Below are 24,072 nucleotides of genomic sequence, written 5' to 3' on the forward strand. Positions count from 1 at the left end.
GCTACCTACATCTGGGATTTACCGAATCGGTAAAATTACCGATTCGGTATGTTACAGAATCTGTAAATTTACTGATTCTGTAAAATAATGGCCCCTACATCTCAAAATCCAATTACCGGTCGGTAACTGCCGAAATCGACCGTTACCGACCGGTAATTGGCGACCTACATCTGGCCCTAAGTATTGTATAGTAAACATGACAGATCTTTTATAGAATCTTCAGGGGGTAAAAGCAACCTGACGAGTCCTTGGTCACCTGTATTTTAAAGGAAAGTTAGTCATCAAACACAACCCAGGATTTTTCCCTTTCTTGCTAGGCAATGGAAAAAATGCCTTGAGAGTCCATCTGCCTGATCCGCCTTACAAGAGGAACTACAAATAGCTGGAATAAGATGCGGTTCTATGAGGAGCCCTGCAGATCTACACAGACCACTCGATTGGGTGAAGATCTAAAAGAGGTGTAAAAAAACTGGTGGTGATCTGTTAGAGATAACTGGATCCAATGAACAACCTGACTGCTTACTCCCACCCCTTCCAAGTCTATTGTGCAGTGGGACATGCCAGACCATGTTGAGGGCCATGGAGTGGTCCAAATGGATTAAGATAGCTACTTCACCTAGATCCAGAATCATTGGTAAATTGTTTGTGGCATCAACAAGTGCCACCACAGTGCGGACATCAACAAGTGCCACCACAGGGAGGACATCAACAAGTGCTACCATAGGGCGGACATCAACAAGTGCCACCACAGTGCGGACATCAACAAGTGCTACCACAGTGCAGACATCAACAAGTGCCTCCACAGTACGAACATCAACAAGTGCTACCACAGTGCAGACATCAACAAGTGCCACTTCAGACATCAACAACTGCCACCACAGTGCGGACATCAACAAGTGCCACCACAGTGCGGACATCAACAAGTGTCACCACAGTGAGACATCAACAAGTGCAACCACAGTGTGGACTTCAACAAGTGCCACCACAGTGTGGACATCAACAAGTGCCACCACAGTGTGGACATCAACAAGTGCCACTACAGTGCGGACATCAACAAGTACAACCACAGTGCCGACATCAACAAGTGCAACCACAGTGCTGTATCAACAAGGGCCACCACAGTGCCATGAGAGACACAAAACCCCGCTTTTGCTGGGTTGAGAAGGGAGTTTGCATGATAAACTTCCTCAACTTAGAGTTGACTACCTTCTATGTCAACTTTACACAAAAGAGTGAAAGAAAAATGGGAGGCTAGTTGTTAAGAACCAATAAAAGTCTGAATGGGGCAGAAGTCAAGTTGTTCGGCATAGAAGGAAAGGATGGGTGTACTGGAAAGGTGTGATAAACTGTCAAAATGTTCTCTATGAATAACATTCAACCAGATGTTTGTTAAGCGCGACTACTCACCCGTCAAGGCGCTGGGGTGGGGGCAGGTTCCAGTCCATCAAGGCCGGAGTCTGTCATAGAGCCAGGTTTTGAGGTTTCTTGCGAAGATGGGGAGAGATGTTGTCTGTCTGAGGTGGAGCGGAAGGTTGTTCCAGGCTCTGGCCGCGAGGAAAGAAAAGGAGCGGCCTCCCGATCTAGTCTTTCTGGTGTGGGGGACCACAGAGTAGGAGAGCTGGGCTGATTGTAGGGTCCTTTGGGGTGCGTGGAATTTGAGTCGGTTGTCCAGGTATGCTGGTCCGGTGTCATGGAGGGCCTTGTGAGTGTGGGTAAGTATCTTGAAGGTGACTCCAGCTTCGAAGGGGAGCCAGTGGAGTGTGCGCTGGTGCTGGGAAATGTGGCAGTGTCTTGGTAGGTTGAGGACCAGTCTTGCGGCGGCGTTTTGGATGTTATGTAGCTTGCGGGTGAGGCTTTTGTTTATTCCGGCATTGAGTGAGTTGCTGTAGTCGCATCCGCTGGTGACTATGGCTTGAATGACGGTCTTTCTATGTTAGAGGGGGATTCATTTGAAGGTCTTACGTAGGAGGCGGAGAGTGTGGCAGCAGAAGGACGAGACGGAGATGATCTGGCGGTCCATTTTGAGCTTTGAGTCCAGGATGATTCCCAGGTTGCGTGCATAGTCTGTGGGGGTGGGCGGGCATCCTAGGGCGGGGGGCCACCAGGTGTTGTTCCGGGCATTGGGGTTTGGGCCCATGATGAGTACTTCAGTTTTGTTGTATTTTAGTTGTAGGCAGCTGTTTTTCATCTATTTGGTGACGGCTTCCATGCCTTCTCGAAAGTTGTGTCTGGAGGTGTAGGGTTAGTTGGATAGGGAGAGGATGAGTTGGGTATCGCCTGCATATGACACAAGAGTCAGTAGGTTCTGACGATGGGGGCAAGCGGAGCCATGTAGACGTTGAAGAGCATTGGGCTGAGGGAGGACCTCTGGGAGACTCCGCAGGTGGTAGGTGTAGGGTCCGAGAGGAAAGGGGGAGTCTGACCCGCTGCGTTCTGCCGGAGAGGAAGGAGCAGATCCAGTCGAGGGCCTTGTCTTGGATCCCTGCGTTGTGGACTCTGCGTATTAGGGTCCGATGAGAGACTGTGTTGAACGCCACTTAGAGGTCGAGGGAGGATGAGGGCTGCTGTGTCTCCTTTATCCAGTAGGGTGTGGATGTCATCTGTTGTGGCGAGGAGGGCGGTTTCTGTACTGTGTTTTTTTCTGAAGCCGGATTGGGAGGAGTTGAGGATGTTGTGCTCTTCGATGGATGTGGTTTGTTGGCTGTTGATGGCTTTCTCAATGACTTTCGCCTGGAACGGGAGCAGGGAGATGGGTCTGTAGTTTTTTAGGTTGGTGGAGTCCGCCGAAGGTTTCTTCAGGGGGAGGTTGATCTCGGCATGTTTCCAGTTGTCGGGGAACGAGGCGGTTGCCATGGAGCGGTTTATGGTGTGGCAGAACATGGGTGCGATGGTGTCGGCAGCTCTGTTTAAAAAGTGGTGGGGGCAGGTGTCCGTGGTGGTTCCGGGGTGGATTGACTTCATCGTCTTCAGTGTGTCTTCGGTGGTGATGGCTGTCCAGTTGTCGATCGCTGGCTTCAGGGTGTTGGGGTGGTTGGTGAGAGTTCAGTGTGTTGGTGTCTTCGTCGAAGTTGTCATAGATGCTCTTGATTTTGTGGTGGAAAAAGGTGCTGAGTTTGTCGCAGAGGTCTTGTGAGAGAGGGATGTCGGTGGACTCGCTGGTGAGTTGGGCGAACTCCTTGATGATGTTGAAGAGTTCTTTGCTGTCGTGTGCATGAGTGAAGATTCTGTCTTCAATCATTTTTTTCCTCGTTTTTCTGATAAGTTGGTGGTGGGCGTTAGGCAATGAATTGCAAACAGCCATGAAGAAATAATATTCAAAGGTTTGGAGAACTCTTTGGCGATTTAAACATTTCACAAGAAGAATTGCTACTGGGCAAACGTTGAACTGCACAATGCTCCAACAATGCTTGTCTCATCTGTCATTTTTATTTTTGAAGAGAAGCCGGTAAATCCATTTTAGCCTTGAGAATGTAATTACTGAGCCAGCTTCTTTCAAGCAGCTCACAAGTTCGTTTAGGGGCAGACAGTGTGTTATATTCTTGTATTCCTTCTTACTATTCTAAGAATGGTATTAACATTCCAGCTAGGAGGTTCTATAGCGGACAGTTGCTGTCTGACCTCTGATGCTGGTAGACGTGTTGGTTGAGGCTGCTTATCTTGGAGAAGAAAAGAACAGAAGAAACCTTCATCTCGTCTGGTTCCTGTCATTTACTCTGAAGGAGAACACTTCATATTGGCGACAATCGGGATCTCCGAATTTTTCAGCTTCCCCGACACTTTTCTGCTTTATGAGGAAGCAAGTCACGGGATTTCCGTCACTCGCTGCAGTAATTTCATGGACACACTTGTGCTCCATTCCGGTTACGGTAACAGGTCAACATTTTTTTTTATTTTTCTTTTATTATTTTGAATGTTAGACCAGACTTGCCTAACTGCCTTCTCGAGCGCCTGTAACTCACCTGTTTGAATTTGAGTCCATTGACACCTTTTTAACAGAACTAAGGGTCTTAATTGCTACGTGTGAATTTGATGGTAACAATGATTCTTATCTTAGAGATCAACTTATTGTTAATTGTTACAACAAGAAAGTTCAAGAAAGCCTTTTTTGTTGTAGAAATCCCTCTTTGAACGAAACGTTAGAGTTAGCTAGAGGTATTGAAAGATCTGCAGTTTCTCAAAAAGAAATAAATAGGGTTAAAACTGACACGATTTCTGAGTCTATTAATGCCTTACGCACCAATCCCAAGCCCAATCTTAATAAATCTAGGGATAACTCTAAGGACTCTAAAAAGCACAACCTTTGTTATAGATGTGGTTCCCCATCACAGAATTGCCCTGCTGTTGGCAAACTCTGTATTAATTGTAAAAAATATGGCCATTACTTGTATGTGTAACAAAAGTTCACTCAAAGTGAATTCAATTGAGAATGTGGAGGATGTTTCTGATAACAACATTTGTACTATCAAAAGTTCTAAAAAGATTGTTCTCTCAATTGATTCTGATATTTATGATGGAGGTCCCTTATGTGATGTTACCATTGGAAATGTAGACGTTCAAGTTACTGTAGATTCTGGCTCTCCAGTTACTTTCATTACTGATGTCTTATTTTATGAACACTGGAAGTCGTTACAATTATTTCCACCAGACATTCGCACCATTTCTTTTGGTGGTCATAATATTGACATGCTTGGATTTTTTATCAATGATATTAGGTTCAAAGATCGGGTAATTTCCATCAAAGTCTATGTTGCAAAAAAAGGTTATAATATAATCGGATGGAAAGACCAAGGGAAATTTGCTATGGTTTTAAGACCAGGGACGTCTTGTCCTATTTCGTTGGTTGACATTCCTAAAATTACTTCATTGCAAGATCTTCTAAAAAAACACGAAACACTATTTAAAGATAAATTAGGTCTTGTACAAAATTTTTAACATAAAATTATTCTGAAGAAAAATGCCATCCCAATTATCCACAAAGTGAGGAATGGTCCACTAGTATAAAAGACCAGTTAAAACAACATCTAGACAATTTATGTGCAGAAAAGGTCATCAAACCAATAAATTCATCAGAGTGGATTTCTTCGATTGTCGTGGCCAAGAAAAAGGTTACGAAGGACATCAGACTCTGCAGACTCTGCATTGATTGACTATCTTGGTCATCACATTTCTGGAAACGGTATAACACCTAAGTTTGCTTGGTGAAAGCTATTATTGACAGCCCAGCTCCAGAGAATAAAGATCAACTAAGATCTTTTCTGGGGTCGTGTGAATACTATTCACGTTTCATTGATAGCTTTGCCCTACAAACAGAACCATTAAGGAAACTTCTTAGGAAAAGGAGAACAGTTCACGTAGCTTGAAAAGGAATCTTTAGCTTTCAACAATCTTAAAAATCTTATCATCAAAGCTCCTGCTCTTCATCCTTTCAGAGATGATGTACAGTCTATAGTTACAGTAGATGCCAAGGGTATTGGAATAGGTGCTGTCCTTTCACAATTGATTGATGGTGTTGAACGTACAGTTGGTTTTGCATCCAAATCGCTTACACAAACAGAAGGTCACTATAGCACCATAGAGAGGGAGGCATTAGCCTGTATCTGGGCCACCAAACATTTTGAAACATTCTTTTGGGGTAGAAGATTTGTTTTGGTCACTGACCATAAACCTCTTGTTTACTTGTTATCTAAAAAGGACCACGATAAGGTTAGTCCTAGATTAGTGAGGTTACTCTCAAGAATGTTTGACTTCAATTTTGTAATCAAACACATTCCTGGGGGAAAGAATGCCCGCGCTGATTTTTAGGTCTCGTCTAAGCCATCCCGTAGGAAAGGTGGGCGAGATTATAGTGAGGCTTTCGAAAAGTCTCCCCAAGCTGCAGATTCGGTACAGTTCATGTGAGCTGGGCGCGTGCACATCACCAGCCAGCCTCTGCATCAGACTTCAAAGGAATCCGCTCCCCCGCCGCCCCCCATCCGACTTCAAAGGAATGCGCTCCCCCGCTCCCACCACAGCAATGCCGAAAGCTTGTTAACAATTTTGTTACGTCTGTTGTTATTCTGACAGCGCTTCACGTTTTGGAGTGTACTCAATACTTTGTTGCAATATTACTTTGCATTAAGCCTTTCTGCTTGAGCCGGCTGTTTTTTTGTCACCGTCCTTATCGTAAGTGGATCAAACAGCGCCACAAGTAGAGGTTACAGCAGTTTTCGATAGAGAGGTTAATTTAATATTTGGAAATATGTTCCATGCACCACTGAAACAGTACTCACTCCAAATATGCAAATCTCTACATTTAATCGTTTGTATTGTCTACATAGAAGTTGCTAACAGATTGGAGGCAACAGCATGCTTGCTTTATTAATACCACCTTCTAAAATACCATAAGGCACTCGCTACTCCTGCCCCGTGTCTAGTTTGTCATTGAGCGTACACTTTCGCTCATACCTCTTTATACCCACCCCGCCATTAGACGTGATGATATCACTAACGTACCGCACGCTGCATTCCGTCGCAGTGTGGCCGCACAACGAGCAAGGAAGCCAGACTGAGCCGCGCGCGTGTTGAGCAGCAGAAGTGGTGCCTGGAACCTTACAGATGCCTAAGAGCAATCGCACATCCCATCTTACTTTGGCCTTGTGCTCCCACGGGATCCGGGCAACAAACTCTTCCTCCGTCATGTATCCAGCCTGGGGTAAGTACGGGGCTCCTTCCGCTGGCACTCCCACCTATCCTCCTGCACCCGTCTCCACTTAGCCGCCAGCATCTGCAACCTCAACTTACCCGGCGTCCGCATACCCGGCGACTTCCACTTACCCAGCTGCCGCTGCCTACCCGGCAACTGCAGTAGCCTCCACCTACCCAGCTGCTCCTACTTATCCCATGGTTACAGCTGCCTCCACCTACCCGGTGGTTTCCACCTACCCTGCCACTACTGCGGCTTCCAACTACCCGGTAACCACAGCGGCCACCACCTACCCCACCGCTTCTACCTATCCAACTGCTACTGCCTATCCGGCGTCCACCACGGCCACTACCTATCCCAGTGCTACCACATATCCAGCGACGAAGGCGGCCTCAACATACCCAGCAACTTCCACCTATCAGGCCACGACTGCAGCTCCTACCTAACCTTCAGCATTGCCATTGTTCCTTTAAACTATTTACTCCTCACGATTTTGCTCACCAGTATTTTTTGTTTCTCATTCATGAGAAATTTGTTTCCAGAGTGTTTCTTTTTGTCAAAAACAAAAACATGGCGCTAGCAGTGCACCATATAAGAAGGGGATTTTCAGTTTCTGCACAGCGGGTGCATTAACCATCCTTCAGTCATGTGCTAGGAATTTTTCACTCCCTGGGATGTCTTGCATACATTAGCTTACTTTAGCCCTTGTAACGAGTTGCCAAGAGAAATACACCCAAGATTTGGGGTTTCTCTGGTCCCGGACTTATCCACTCCGGATCTGATAAACCAGACCAGGAGTCTAATGCAGCTGACATGCCTTGCCCCAGCCCGTCCGCCTGCTACAGCAACATGTAAGGAGAAGGAAAAAGCTTCCCGCAACTGAAGTGAAAAGCTCTTTCCCCCCTTTGCACCCATCATCCTTCGACTTCCCCAGCAATTAAGTAGGCATTAGCAAACACCACCAGCCATCAGTGCACGCTTTCACCGGGCACAAACACCACCAGCCGTCAGTGCACGCTTCCACCAGGCACACACCACCAGACGTCAATGCACGCTTTTACCAGGCACACACACACCGCCAGCCGTCAGTGCACACTTTCACCAGGCACACACACACACACACCACCAGCCGTCAGTGCACGCTTTCCCCAGGCACACACACACCACCAGCCGCCAGTGCATGCTTTCACCAGGCACACAAACCACCAACCGGCAGTGCACACTTCCACCAGGCACACACACCACCAGCCATCAGTGCACAATTTCTACAGGCACACAAACCACCAGCCATGAGTGCACAAATCAATTGTTAACACATCCACAATTAACTAATGTAGCAATCGCAGTATGGCGCACTTTATTTTTAAACATATTCATCTAAAGCTTCAAAAATAAATACGTTTTTTTGGCCTACAATTTATAGACTTTTGTTGCAATTGGTGTTGCAATATTTAGCAGTGCCAATCGCTCAAGCTTAATTAATGCGAGACCTATTGCATTGCAAATGCTTGTTTATCTAGGTGTCCTTTAAATGTGGATTCTCCCACATTTTCTATTGATGATCCTGAATGTGTTGTTGGAATGATTGATGGTTTAGCAGTTCTGGGTGGAGCAATTAGCAATTCTGAATGGTTAGAGTGTGTCAAATGTGATGATGTACAGAAAATGATCATACATCATATCATTAATGGTTGGCCTGAAGAAAGAAATTTAGATGAAGGTTTACGACAGTTTTATAAAATTAAGGATGATCTTACCATTGAAAATGATTTCGTCTTGAAAGGTAATTAACTAATTCCTCCTAGATTACTTAGACTAAGATTAATAGACTTCACTCACCAAGGTCATATTGGTATGACTGGTACAAAAAAGCGGTTACGTCTCTATTATTGGTGGCCAGGAATGGGTGTTGATGTAGAGAATTTTGTTGGACGTTGCGTTGCTTGTTCTCAGGCTGATAAATCTTTCAAGGTTCGTAACACTCCTCTTAACCGAGTTGAATTTCCTAAGGGACCTTGGGAAAAGTTAGGCATGGATTTTATTGGTCCAATGTATAATCTTAAAAAATGACATGAAATTTGCTTTGGTTATTGTTGACTATTTCTCCAAGTGGGTGGCGTGTAAGTTTATTGCTGAGCCAACCACTTCAGCAGTGATAAGCATACTTAAAGAATTGTTTTACAAAGAAAGAATTCCTAAATGCTTAGTTTTAGATAAAAGAGTTCAATTTAAATCATGTCATACACATTTTTTTCAGTAATTTAGGTATCAAACATTTAACTGTGGCTCTCTATAGTCTACAAGGAAATGGAATGCTAGAGAGAGTTAACAGAATGTTGAAAGAGACTATTCAGTCGGCTACCATTCAAGGTGGTTCTATTCATGAAGCTGTTCAAGATAGGCAGTGGAGACATCATAATACTCTGCATTCTGTTACTAACACTCCACCTTTTGTGCTTCTCAAAGAGCGTTTTGGATCTTCTAAACTCAGGCCTAATTGGGTTCTAGACCAAACTAAATGTGCTGACAAGATTCCTGGCATTAAACAAATACGTGATTCAGTGGAAAAGTCTCAAGTTAAAATGAAACAATTGTATGATTAGAAATGAAAGCACCAAATCTAAATGTTATCCTATTGACACGTATTATTAAAATTTCAAAGCATTCAGTCTTGGTTGAAAATGGCAAATGGTGGGGTAAAAGGAATATTGTTTTGATTAAAAAAAAAATTCCTGAAGAAGATATAACTAAAAAATATTTTCATCATCCTGATTCATCTTTTCCTGTTTGTTCCTTTAATTCAGATTACAATGATCTTTACATGAATCAGTGTGGTGGTGGCGATGACAATATCCCACAACACTCAGTTACTAATTTTGACAATTCAAATGAAGATTGTTTGGATTCTGTTTTGGTTCACGATAGTTCAATTTGACATGATTCCAATGTTTCACTCAATAGAGATTTGCATGATTCTTCAAATTTTCCTAATTTGAGTCAAAGACAATCATGTTCTCCTTCTTATTTGAAAGACTATGTGTTACATTAATTCCTTGTTTAGTTTTTTGGTATTACTGTGTATTTTTTATTTTTCCTGATAGAACGGAAGATGTGTTATATTCTTGCATTCCTTCTTACTATTCTAAGAATGTTATTAACATTCCAGCTAGGAGGTTCTATAGCGGACAGTTGCTGTCTGACCTCCGATGCTGGTAGACATGTTGGTTGAGGCTGTTTATCTTGGAGAATAAAAGAACAGAAGAAACCTCATCATTCTTGTCTTGTTCCTGTCATTTACTCTTAAGGAGAACACTTCACAGTGCTGAATATACTGAGGGCCTATGGAATTATGCGATTTTGCAGCTGCCGTGTTTTCTGCATAATTATGGATTTGCCACATTTACTACATAATCTACAATCTGCTGCATAATCTGCAGATGTTAACGAAATATTTTTGCTAGCTCAAACGGATCAAAAGCTACTAAAACTTGGTGATAAGAGTTACTGTGCAGTGCTAAGCCCTTCAAAGGTTGACTAGCCACCTTTTTGTTGCTCATTGCTCTATTTAGGTGTTAAACCAGTACTAATGAGGTGAAACCTATGTCCAGACGGAGTTAACAAGTGTATAAAGTGAATAAAATAAATGAAGCAATACAGTCATAAATTATGCCACATTACTCAACAAATTTGGCTTTTCTTACCCCATAATTTAGTTGTCATAAAGCAGATAAAGCCTCTTTGAGAAAAGGCTTGTGAGCTCGCCCATGGGCAATCTCCTCTCAGTGATGGGGATCCCCAGATTGAAATTAGTGCTATCAATCTTTTAGAAGCCTCCTCTTGTTCTCTCAAGGCTTTGATACCTCTGAGCAGAGCTGAGTGCTGTTTTCTTGAACCTGGCATGAATAAAGTTCATATATGTAACTCGTTAATACACCCCCACTTAGCACTAAACCTCTACTGACACAGAGGGAGCAAAGAGGCCCTTCCTAGGAATAGTTCAATTCACTCTACATTCACCCATCTATTAATTCATCTTCTCTACATTCATTCTATCTGTCATTCACACATCCTTTTACCTTTGAATCCATCCTTCCTTCATTTCACACGTCCATCCATCCTTTCACTATTCCATACATCTGTTCACACATTTCTCCATCCTTTCACTCATCCATCTACCTACCATTCTATTCAGTACTATGGCATCCATTTATCCATCCGTCCATCCACCTAGCACTTCTTGACCCCTTTCTTCCTTCCTTTTTTCCACCCTTCCTACCAACTATTCTAAACAATTAATTCCTTCCTGTCTTGGTTCCTTCCTTTCACCCGTTTGGTCTTCTTTTTACCCTGTATCCTTTCCAATTTCTATTTCAACATTTTCAAACTTTTCTCAACATTTTTTTCTTCTTACTCTTCTGTCTCCTTTAGTTTTATTTGCTGCCTCACTGTTTGTGATGTTTTCAACATTTCTTTCTATGTTTTCTAACACAAACTTACCTCACTTAGCAGCTCCTGAGCCCCAGTCTGGTACTGACCTTGTATTCCATTAACAGGCTTGTATGAGCTTTTGTCTGCAGAATCCAAACTGAAGCTAATAAACTTTTTAGTAGCTCATTTGACTAGGCCATCAAGCCCAGTGGTAAACCCCACTCTAGCTGTTAAAGCTGGGGGTTCCCAAGGCCACAGCATTGATGTTTTAACAATAGGACTATCCTAGTATGTAATGGACCACCAACCTAAGTAACCCGATCATTATGCAATAGCTTAAAAGCAGAAGGAACTGCCCAGTGGGTATGGGACACAGACGCGACCATAATCCTGGTCTTTTTGGCAAACAAAATGTCCAATCAATCACCTTCAATGAACTGGACAATACAGACTGTGTGGCATATTTATGAGAATTGTCATTCAGTGCAACACAACAAGTCATCTTGCTGCGCTACACTACCTGACGGGACAAAGGCAGGAATGCACCGAAGAATACATTGTATTCCTGTCCTTTCGCTTGCGCTGGTACCCTTTTGGCAGCCTAGCACCAATTCCTGTGTTGCATGCAGGATTGTTTCTTCCTGCAGAAAAACAATCTTGAGAGGCTTTTTCCTCTTTCTGTGTGTAAAGCTATTTCTCCTTGTTACACCTCTCCAGGGAGGTGTATCTTTTTGACGTATTCACATGTTTACCTGTTCTTGCAAATCTGGGAATACATCAAAATCCATGGATGTTGTGTGGGAACACCCATGCAAAACCAATGGAAACGCTTCCATGGCGCAGAGAATTGCAATCTTGAGAACTGGTGAACAGGAGCAGAGAACACACCCCTCTAAAGCCGCTCAAAGCTACTTGCATCATGAAAAACTTTTTTATTTGTGTGCCATACTAACATATCATTAGCACCGCAGATTCTCACTGCTGAACTGAAGTGTACAACAAATGTGCTTCCTCAGTGCAGCACTATGTTACTTACACTGTGCATAAAAAGAAAGCGCTTGGTGTGCTTTACTTCATGCATTAAGAAATGAAATCAGTAAGAGCCGGTGCCCCTTTATAGAGCACAGCAGTTACCCTTTTGGTGCTGGAGTGAAACATTCAGATCTACTGCACGTCCTTTGTGGTAAATTGAGCAGGGTTTGCTGAAAACAATTTTTGGCACTCTATTATGGAAGCCGATTCTTGGCAGTGGTTATTGTAAAAAGAGTTACATAGTTAAATAGATGTGTTGCAGCTGAGATACAATGACACAATAGCACAACAGCAACATAGCAGATAATTCCAATAAAACACCATCAACCCACTGGATCACTGAAATAATATCGAGGGTCAAAATATCGACTAGCCAAAATATCGTGGACAAAATATCGACAGTCAAAATATCGAGTTTGTATCTACAAACAGGTAAGTACAAAAATATCGAGTACAAAATATCGTTTACAATAATATAGTTGTAAAAAATATCGACTTTATAAAAAACAGTGTTAAATTAAATTAATATTAAAATGTAATTACTAAAATATACTTAAAAATACTTACATTAACTTTTAATAATTAAATAATAAATAAAAGTAATTTAAAACAATTTTACAATATTATTTGTTAAAACATATATATATAGTAACATACTATAATTAAATAAGATACTGAAAACTGACCCTGAACCCTAAAAATACCCCTTTACCCAAAAACCCCAAACTGACCCTAAACCCTAAAAATACCCCTTTACCCAAAAACCCAAAACTGACCCTGAACCCTAAAAATACCCCTTTACCCAAAAACTAAAAACTGACCCTAAACCCTAAAAATTACCCCTTTACCCAAAAACTGAAAACTGACCCTGAACCCTAAAAATACCCCTTTACCCAAAAACTGAAAACTGACCCTGAACCCTAAAAATACCCCTTTACCCTAAAACTGAAAACTGACCCTGAACCCTAAAAATACCCCTTTACCCTAAAACTGAAAACTGACCCTGAACCCTAAAAATACCCCTTTACCCTAAAACTGAAAACTGACCCTGAACCCTAAAAATACCCCTTTACCCAAAAACTGAAAACTGACCCTGAACCCTAAAAATACCCCTTTACCCAAAAACTGAAAACTGACCCTGAACCCTAAAAATACTCCATTACCCAAAATTAATCAATATTATTTAATTACCAATTAATTATTAATTAACAATAACAATAAAGTAAATATATTAGCACATTAGCTGTAATTAATTTAATAATTAATATTATTTTACCCCAATTAATTACTTTACAATAACACAAAATTATATATATTTAAAATTTACTCTAATTAATGTAATTAACTAATTACAATTAATTAATTACCAATTAATTACTAATAAAAATATGTACTAAATTATATTAATTAATTAACTAATTAATATTAACAACCATATATTAATTAATTAATTATTATTAAATTACTTCCCACCCTATTCCCCTATAAACCCACAACCCGCTACAGAATTACATTACACAATTATTATAAAAACAAAATTCATTTAATAAAATATTTTATAACATTAATACACACTTTTCACACATATTATTACATAAAAATACACTATAAAGTATTATATATTATTAAAAATTCGATATTTTTGCTATCTATATTTTATACAGTCGATATTACTTCACTTACCTTAAAAACGATATTTTTGTAGTCGATATTCTGTCCAGTCGATATTTTGTCCAGTCTATATTTAAAAGTCGATATTATGTCCAGTCGATATTTTGGAGTCGATATTTTGTCTGTTCACCCAACCCACTACAGTACCAACACGCAATACAACAATGCAATAGCAAAAGCTCAGCAAAGCAAATACATTACAAAGCAACAGAATGCAAAACTCATCAAAATGCAGCAACACAACATAATGACAACTCAAGAACACAATATGACACAATGCAACACAACATAAAAATATATCAAACATCATTTACCACAATACAATAACACAGCACAAAACACAACTGCTTGAGAGTTAAAATGAAATTGTGTTTTGTTTTGCTCTGTACTGTTATAGGTTTTGTTATGTTTTTGATGTGCCTTATTTTGCATTGTTACTGTGTTTTATTTGATTAGTATTTTCTGTGGTCCGTTATGTTGCTGTGGTGTGTTGTTATGTTATGTTATTGGGGATTTGGTAAGTGCACTAAACCAAAAAGGTCTCTTGGCGCTATTGTATTGTGTTTTTGTTGATCTGTGCTATTATACTGTGATATTGTTTTGTGATGCATTGTTGTGTTGAATTGTTGTTATGCTGGTGTTCTGGTAGTGTTTTTCTGTATTGCTATCGCAATGTATTGTTGTATTGAATTCTATTGTGATTGTTTTGTTATATTTTGCTGTATTGTTGCCTTATTGTAGTACTGTGTCGTGTTATTTTGTGTTGCATTATGGTGTGCGTGTTTCATTATTTGGTTGAGTTTGTGTGTTGTGTTCTTGTGTCAAGATTGTGTTTTATGCTTGTTTTTGCTCTGTAGTGTTTTTGTGTTACTGTTTTGTGGTGTTGGGTTGATTTATATGCTGCTGTGTTGTATTTGTGTTAAATGGGTGTGTTGTGTTAGTGTGGTATTTTCCACTTTGATTGTGTTTTATCATGTTGTACCTGTGGGTTGTACTACATTCTTTTGAAGCGTTTTTTTTGTGTGCGGCTTTCTTGTGTTTGTTGTGTTCATTTGTTGGGCACAGACTCCCTTCAGCTAGGACAATCACACCTTTACTCAAGATACCAGGGGCCGAGCCCAACAAACTCAACAACCTCAGACCTATCTCCGACCTCCCGTTCCTAGCTAAAGCTTTGGAAAAGTGTGTTCACCAGCAACTTAACAAACATATTGACAACTTGAACCTTCTCGACACCTTTCAGTCAGGTTTCAGGAAAGGCTGTAGTAGCACCGAAACAGCGATGCTAAATGTTGCAGATGATATCCACAGGGCCTTATTGACTTATCAGCGGCATTTGACACAGTAAACTATCGAGCTTTACTTGAGACTCTGAAGAGCCAATGGGGCAATAATGACACAGTCCTAGAATGGTTCACTTCCTTCCTTAAGCACCGTTCGCAACAGATTAAAATCAACTCCTGCCTCTTGGTACCAACACGAGTCAAACTTGGAGTCTCGCAAGGATCGATCCTATCACAATCCCTCTTCAATCTCTGCATGGAACCCCTTGCTATTATTTTGAAACAAGCAGGGGTTCATTACCCCCTATATGCTGATGACACACAAATATACTACAAAATCAAATCGCCCAGTGACGTCCGACACATCAACGTCACGCTTACCAAGATCCAAACCTGGTTTAATGCAAACCACTTAAAATTGAACCCGGATAAAACAGAATTAATACTGTTCTCTCCAAAAAGCAACCATCAACCAACTCAGGTCTGGCTCAAGAAGCTGGATTGTCTAAACTGCTCCCTCGTCCTATCCGACTCAGTAAAGTCACTAGGCATTACCCTGGACAAGAACTTGTCAATGAAGGACCACATAAAGAACTCTGCAAAAAACGCGCTCAACTCCCTAAAACACCTCAGGAAAATTAAACTTTTCATTCCTCAAGATGTTCTCAAGACAATAGTGCAATCCCTAGTCCTTTCTAAACTGGACTATGGGAACGCCATCCTAACAGGGACACCAAAAGCTCACCTAGCACCACTTAGGTCAGTCGTTAACACGGCAGCCTGACTCATAACTGATGTAAAAAGATTTGAACACATCTCACCAACCCTCAATGCTCTCAACTGGCTTCCTGTGGAAGGTAGATGTATTTACAAACTGGCCTGCATCACTCACAAGACCCTTCACACCCAATTCCCAAACTACCTTAACAGCAAGCTATAGAAGCAGTGAAATCCAGAACTCTGAGAAGCACCAACTCTCTTCTTCTCATCCCTCCGAAACTGAAAAAGAAAACGATCCAGTGCCGACGTACCCAGGATGTGGAAGGCACTCCCAATTAACCTCAGGTGCAACCCCTCCTTCTCTTGCTTCAAAAAAGGACCTGAAACTCTCTTCTCAACCAATACTTTCCTGGCCAAGGCAACCGTCCCAGGCATCAATAACCGAGTAGACTCCCCGCTCACTTTGAACTTCAAGGATGGTGGTTCTCTGACTGTGTCAGCCACCTGAGTCCTTGGCCCCTCTCTGGACACATAAGTACTATGGGGCAGATTTATGATAACTGGCGCATCCCTGGGGATGCGCCAGTTATTTTGCGCCGCTGCTCTGCCACCCATGGTGCGCCGCATTTACAATGCGGCGCACCATGGGGCAAAAACGGCACAGATGCGTGATGCATCTGTGCCGTAAAGGTGGCGCATTGCTAGAGTTGCGTCGCAAGCGTGACGCAGCTCCAGCACGGCTCGGGGGTGCCCTATCTGTCCAATGCTGCGTCAAGCCTTACGCCTGCTTCAAGCAGGCGCAGGGTTTTGACGCAGCATTGGCCTGAAAGTGACAGAGTGAAATCTTATAGATTTCACTCAGCCACTTTTGCGAGGCGCACCTGCCCCGGAACGCCCACCCTGCGCCGGAAAGCCCACAAGTGGCGCAGGGCTTTACAACGTGACGCATCTGCCTAGATGCGTCACGTTGTAAATGGGTCATAGGGATGCGCCACGTTTACGCCGCAGTTGCGTGACGCAAACGTGGCGCATTACCAACATAAATCTGCCCCTATGTCTTTGCTTTTGTCTTTATGCATCCTCCTGTACAGCGATGTTTTGTAATTCCTTTTCTTTTCCTGTGTGTATGTAAAGCGCTCTGATACCCACAGGTCTAGCTAGCGCTATATAAAACTTTATAAAAAAAAAATTTTAAACGTATTTTGTTTTGTTGAAGTTCACAACTTCCACAAAAGTTTACCATGGCAAAAGTTGTTGGTATACCGCCTCTACATTAGTTGGCCTCAAATCACGGCATAGACAAAACTTTAGTGTATTAATTCTCCATTATATTGGCTCTGCTTAGCATTATGGGAAGGCAAACTAGCAAAATAATAGCACATTGGGCTTCTGCCATTAAATACGAGGTAATCTGGCATGAGAATGATCACGATACACCCATTGGCAGACCTCACTCCTCAACCACCACACACAGAAACAGTATAAAAATGTATACCATTTGCTCTCTCCATGTCTATTCACTGTCAGGCTTGTCTTTTTGTTAAACTTCATCAGATGAGCCAGCAGGACAAGGTCACAGCGCCTGGAAAACAAAATAAAACATGTTTGAAATGTAGACAGCTGGTGTGTCAAGACATAATATTAGCATGCTAGCACTAAATGGATGTGGGAGTGATCCGTGTTTAGCAAGCCCTGTCTGTGGTTGAGAAATTCGAGCTTGGTCGCATCATATCGCTTATTACTAGGATAATGGGGTCGAGCTGTGCCTCCCTTTCCAATCTGGGGCGGTGGGACCTGTCATTACGCCTGTTGGCGTCTCATTATGCAAAGGAATGGGACAAATCTTCCCTGCCTTTGTTTTAAGCCTGGATGAAAGTGACAGGCTGATAAAATCTCTATGGTATGCAAATTTCCAGGTGCAAGGTCCTCATAAACAAAATGTGCAATGTGAAGATATTTCATGCATGGATTGTATCTAGTGGAAATTCCATTTGCCCATTTACAAAATATTTCTAATTGAGCCAGTTTCGGGCATACATGTTTTGAACTTTTGAAAATTCCAGTCTCAATTCCAGTGGTCTTCTTAGTAGCGGCTGCTGGATTTTCGAACTTGTAGAATTTCCCTTGGTTATTTTACCCTGTAGCTAGTCCAGCAACTGAAACCGGATATCCCAAAACTGTCTTAATCATGAGTCATCTATAGGATCAACCACAATTTCAGTGGGCATTGGGCCTCACTATATGGTGCCCTAGAAATCCTGATGCAATCGGTAGTAGGAGTTTCTAGCCTCATCAGGATTCCAGCTAGAGCAGTAACATCACAGATGGAGTATTTCGCTGCTGACAGTAGGTGAAGTCTTTGGCTGAAGATGTAGCGGAAAATGGCGCAAATATGCTGGAATCATTGTAGAAACACCCAATCCCACATGATATTTCCCATTATCCCATAACTCCGGTAATTCTGCAGTATTGGTAACTCGGGCGGGAAGTTCGAAAATACCAGGCCGAATGTTGGCCCATTGGTAATTAGGCCCTATGTATATTTTTAACGGATTGCAAGCAGATTCAATCAAGCAGGAGTTATAGAGCACTGCTTATCACCCGTGATGATATCCAGACGCGGGGGAACGGGGCATGGGGAAGACCAGCTGCTGAGGGCTTTCCACCCAACAACCAGGTCTTCAGACCCTTCCTGACCATCTTGCTCTTTTTCTGTAATACTACTGTGCCCCAGGGGCACAGAACACGGGTGCACACACCTGTTGCGCCCCCCGGGCTGACATTTAAAAATAAAAATCTTTTTTGTGTGAAATGTGTGATATTTAATTCAATGAAAACTAGTGATTTGTAATTTGCCACAAAAATGATGCACCTAGAAGAAGCAATAGAACTTTCAGGCCACTGTTCTATATCTGAGCTCCAATAACATGCCTATGGAGGCCCAGCTGTAGTCGCTCACCCATCTCTAAACAGGTTAGATTATCACATGTACTACTGGTTTCAGTGTTGTCGAGAGCTAAAGTGCTCATCGGAATTCTACCCTATCTCATGCCACATATGGCACAGGCCACCAGCCAGATGTTAATAGCCTATGGTCGCTTACCTGCCTGGGTTTCAAATAGTGACCTTTTCACGTTATGATGAAAGTAGTTTATTTATTCATCCAATATCTGTATTATTATTGTTGTTATTAGTAGTAGTAATTATATTATACTATCATGATCATCATTGGTAGGATATCACTGAGATCAGTGTCATTAGCTGAATGTTACTGTTACTTTTCTTTTTCAATTAATATTTTATTAATTAAATTATGATCTGTACATACTTGAACATATATAAAATATTTTTTGAATTCCACACCACATAAACCTAAACATGAGACATGCTTTAATCATATACTGATAAAAAGTCATATTAACTTGTGACTATCTAAAATGCAGAGTTTTGTTATGTAGCCAGTTCTCGCTGTGGTACTGCGCAAACACAAGTCCTAATACTCACCGCTGACAACCAATGTTAGAACTGGGATTTCTGGTTGGCTAAGGCTTGCGCCAAAGCCAGGCAGAAACCACCACTCTGGTCAGGGCAAGGGAGTCACACACCAAGATAACCCCTGCTCACCCCTTTTGGTAGCTTGGCACAAGCAGACAGGCTTATCCCGGAGGCAATGTGTGAAGCATTTGCGCACGCACACAGCAACAACATCCCAGGCACACTACAAAATGAACTCCACACAAGGTTATATAAAAATAGCCTTTGTATTCTCAAAACACATCAGATAGTATTCACACAATATACATTGTGCCAACTGGCACGGGCAATATTCACAAGGGATTATTTACCCAGGACAGGGCCATGTGGGCCACTGTCAGGATCAACACTTAGCAGAAATTGGTACAAGTAAAAATAGATCATAAACCTACAACCAGTAGCCACTGGTAATCACTGTACTCCACCTCAACCTGTAACATAACTTTACAGTATGCACAGTCACATCAGGCACAAAGTATATCCTGCGCCAACCTCACCCCCATAAACACATTATGCAATCTCCTCACTAGTCTAAACTCATTAGACCCTGCCTCCTAAGTATAACTCACATTTAGGGGCGTAAATCACACAGTGAAGTGCAATCTCACTAACACAAACCTAAATAGGTAAAACAACCTCATGAGCCTAAACCATATCTAGAGGTATCAAACACAGGGTGCGTAAAACATACTAAATGTATTACATTTCCTAGCACCACATTACATGAGCACATAATCACATTAGGGCCTTGCGCCCTATCCACATACCAGTCCCCCTGGCCAACTGTCCATCCAAGAAGGGGCTTAAATGCCCTGTGTCCAGAATGTCAGGGCGCGCTGCCAAGGCAGCACCAGTCAAGGGTGCGCCATCTGCGCAAAACCTAAACGTTGCAGCTACCCACTACTTGTTGGGCAGCTGAGGACAATAACAGGGCCTAAACGCTGCAGCTGGCACTAAGTGCTGCGCAGCTGTGGAAGGCCTGGCACCTCTGTGCCACTTCTGTCCCCCTCAGGGACTCTTTCTCAGATGGCACCTAAACGGTGCAGCTGCCCACTACTTACTGGGCAGCTGTAAAGGAGTAAAGGCATGGACTCTCAGTGACCCTTCAAGCAACTGCGCCAAAGGTTGGAGCCACGGGGCTCTGAAAATATTAAGCATTGGCCCCTCTGGGCCCAGGTAAACAGGTATGGCCCGTAGTTGGAGCCTGCAGGCTTAAACAAAATATTCCCCCAAGCGCTGGAGCCCTCTGTCTCTTAAATAGTAGGGCCAAACTGTGGAGCCATCTGGCTCTGAAAAATAAGGGGGGGACGTGGGAGCCACCTAGGCTCGGAAAACAATGGCGCCTCCCCGTGGGAGCAACGGAGGCTCAGGAACATACTTTAGGCAACATTGGAGCCATTACTGTGGTAGTGGCCCGCAAATGCACCGCCCCTGTCGAGATCAGGCGTGCTCTAGGGGGGGGGGGGTTACTAGCAGAATGGCCACGGGACCCCTGGGCCCTTTAAACACATGCCCAATGTTGGAGCGGCCCTCTGCACCCATGGGGCCGCACTGACTCTGCCCCCATGGACACTACGGTCACAAGCTCCACTCACCGGCTTGGGCGACGGCAGGGCTACTCTTTACCGGTGGGGACTCTGGGCTTCTCCCTCGCAGCGTCCACTGGAGAGCCCCCGCTCCTCTGGGTCTCTCTCTCTCCCGGTGCCTTGCATGGGGAAGCAGCCTCTCCTTCACTCGGGCCCCCCCTCCTGGGACCCGGGGCTCCTCGGCCATACTCCGGGAGGCGGGGTGGCCTCCCGTTCTCTCTTGCGATGCACACCCAGGGGCTCCCATCGCTCACTGGAGCACCGCACCGGCTCTCCACACTTTCCCGTCCTGGCGCCGCGTCACTTCCGCTTCCATCCAGCGGCCCCGCCCACAACAAGGAGGGCCGCGGACGACGGCGGCGATCTGAGCAGTAAAGGAGGGGTAGGCTCCCTCGGATTTGAGACCACATCGCGGGGTGAGCAAGCGCTCTTTTGGGAAATAAAATCCACAGCAAAGTCGCGGTTTGGGCACCCGCGCAATGAAGGCACCATAAACACGGGCAAAATGCAGGATAGGCACCTGCTATAAACACGGACAAAATGCAGGGTAGGCACCGGCTAGTAAATATCGAAATAAGCGGGGTGGGCACCCATGCTGCCATTAATAAATGCAGTAAGGAGGGGTGGGCTCCCTCAATAACAGGGCAATTTAAAATAAAGCGCTTCCCAGGCACTAAGGGTAAACGAAAGCCCAGTTTAACAGAGTAACTGGAGCAAAAAGGGTCCCAAGAAGTCCTGGACATCAAAGATGGAGCAACACAGCTCCCAGTAAGGAAATTTCTCCAGGCATCCAGGGACTGGGCAGGGCCCAGGGAGGCAAGCCTTCCCCTGGGCCCCAGTAGCAGCACGCCCCTGGTAGATTCAAGTCAGAACAAGAACATTTTCATGGGGTCACAGCCCCTCGTTTATACACAAAATACCTTTGTTTCTAAAGGTGCAGGAAAGGGGCGAACCAGATGCAACTGGTTCTTGAGCACTTTGTTTTGCTCAGCCCCTCTGCCTATTCACAGGATGGGTCAGGGACATCAGACACACCACAGGGGGTGGAGCCAGCATTGTGGAGGGAAGGCCCAGCCCTATTCAGGTCCCAGGTGCACTCCTCTCTCCCATCAACATGCAGATCTCCCCATTCACCACAGGGCAGACCAATCCTGACTCCTGGACCCTGGCACACCAGCCAGCTCCAGCCAATCACAAGCCAGGCAGTCAATTCACATTCACTGCACAGACATGCCAACTTCTAGAAGTGGCACTTCTCCACTAGACACAATAAATCAACGCACATCATCGCACAGCATTTAATCTCACGAGTTGGCACATACCAAACTCGCCCCTGCACTCCCCACACATCAGGAACTACCATGGACACACATATTCCCCATGCATTCCTATTGAGGGCAGGCCACTCATCACACATACACAGAGAGCGCACGCACTTTACACTGGACCACAGTGAAAAAGTGCGCATAGGCCTAAAATCACCAACACCAGGTTACAGAAACAGGGTAGGCAAAGGCAAAAAGTTTCAGGGTGAACCTGCCAAAAGGGCCAAGTCCAACAGTTTCTTTATAAACCGCATCTATTGAATCCTTAATTTTGGTCAACAAATCTCTCATGTTGAGAATATTTCTTCTAATCACGGCCCCCCCTGTCCCCCTCTCATGTTTTCCAACCATGGGTCTACACTGAGTTGAAATAGTAGCATGAGGTGAAAACCTCTTAACTCCTGTGCTGAACGATTATGTCGCAGACAAAATGACATTCACTTGTAACCAGGGATCCTTGATAAGGTGTTCATTTGAAGGATGACATTTTAAATAATGAACGTATTTCTTGCCCGAGATTCAATGAATAATTACTAATTATGTACCTTAAAACTAGGTAACCAATTCATCAATCTTGGTAATTGAAACCCTTACTCATGTAATTATTTTACCACACTAACTGGTGGTTTGCAGCGGATGTGATAAGGACGTTGGTAATTGTTTCCGTTAGGTATTATTTTCTCGCCCCCTCCGTTTTTACCCAGAGTCCTATTTTTCAGCCTCTTTCATTGATCCACCCATATGATTGGAAACTAATCAGGCAGGCCCATGAAATGTAAGCACAGCAAAAAAGCAAAAAGATCTCTCTGCTGCTTAGCCCTTAAGTGCTCATAAGGGTTGTTTCTCTGGGCTTCTGAGACAGCAGACATAAGAATAACAAAGCAGCAGGGAGAGCACCCCAGAAAGAAGTCATGTGTCTGTCTACCAGAGGCGCCCTTTGTCCTACAAGGCTTGGGAGGCCATGTTGGTTGCCCGCATTGGCCCTGAGTTTCTCCCAGGTGCCTGTGCTGCCCATGAACTTGTCAAATAGAGACTTAAATGATACCATGAAGGTATTCATACCGCGCTCTAGTCTCCTCTGTGAATAGTGTTTCTTGACACTATGTTTAATATAATGTAAATTCTCAATAGAGCAAACTTGAGCAGTCTGTCTTATTTATTTTCAAGCTATGGAATAAGTGTGTCCCCAAGTTTCTTCAGTTTTTCTCACTTTCAGCTTCTCCAGTCTGAGATCTTCAGTAAATCAAGGAATATTCCTTATTTTAAGGTGCCTACCAGTCACTGCTTGCTATATGCGTGGGTTGATTCACTTTCTGAAAAGGTTCAATATTACCAATTTAATCTATCAATTATTTAGTTATTCTTTCATGATTCATGCCCACACGTACATTAAAATTCCCTATAACCACTACTTTATTTTCCTTCACACCTAAAAGATCCCCTAGATCAATTACTGTCTCTGAAAACTCAGCTTTGGCAGATGGCGGCCAAAAAACAAACACAAAATATATGGTTGTGTCATCTATTATTAAGCATTGAGTAATCAGTACCTGATCTAGGTAGGGTTGAAATTCCTTACAACAGAAGCCTTAATCGGCTGCACGAATAAATAGCTACCTCCCCTCCAATTCCATATTTTCTATTTACATATATTACCAAATAACTGGGGGGTATGGGAATCACAATGATTCTCTGTCAGCAGCTTGCCGGTCTCACACTGATGTTTGGATAGTAATTGAATATTTATTAGGGCAGAAGGCAGTATTTTTATCTTGGCGAATAGATTGGAAGAGAGAGGTAACGTATTACAA

General features: G+C 43.2%; 1 protein-coding gene across 2 annotated transcripts in view; it reads right to left on the minus strand.

The window, feature by feature from the left end:
* The window catches only part of KANK4 (KN motif and ankyrin repeat domains 4), a 286,564-nt gene that overhangs the window by 205,523 nt on the left and 56,969 nt on the right, over nt 1-24,072 (minus strand). For both annotated transcript variants that reach the window (XM_086953375.1, XM_086953383.1), the window contains exon 2: nt 17,312-17,398. In XM_086953375.1, the coding sequence (XP_086809501.1) occupies nt 17,312-17,327 (16 nt within the window). In that variant the 5' untranslated portion in view covers nt 17,328-17,398. The remainder of the gene's footprint in view (nt 1-17,311; nt 17,399-24,072) is intronic.

The sequence above is a fragment of the Lissotriton vulgaris genome, chromosome 1_1 (assembly GCF_964263255.1).
Source record: "Lissotriton vulgaris chromosome 1_1, aLisVul1.2, whole genome shotgun sequence".
Lineage (NCBI taxonomy): Eukaryota > Metazoa > Chordata > Amphibia > Caudata > Salamandridae > Lissotriton > Lissotriton vulgaris.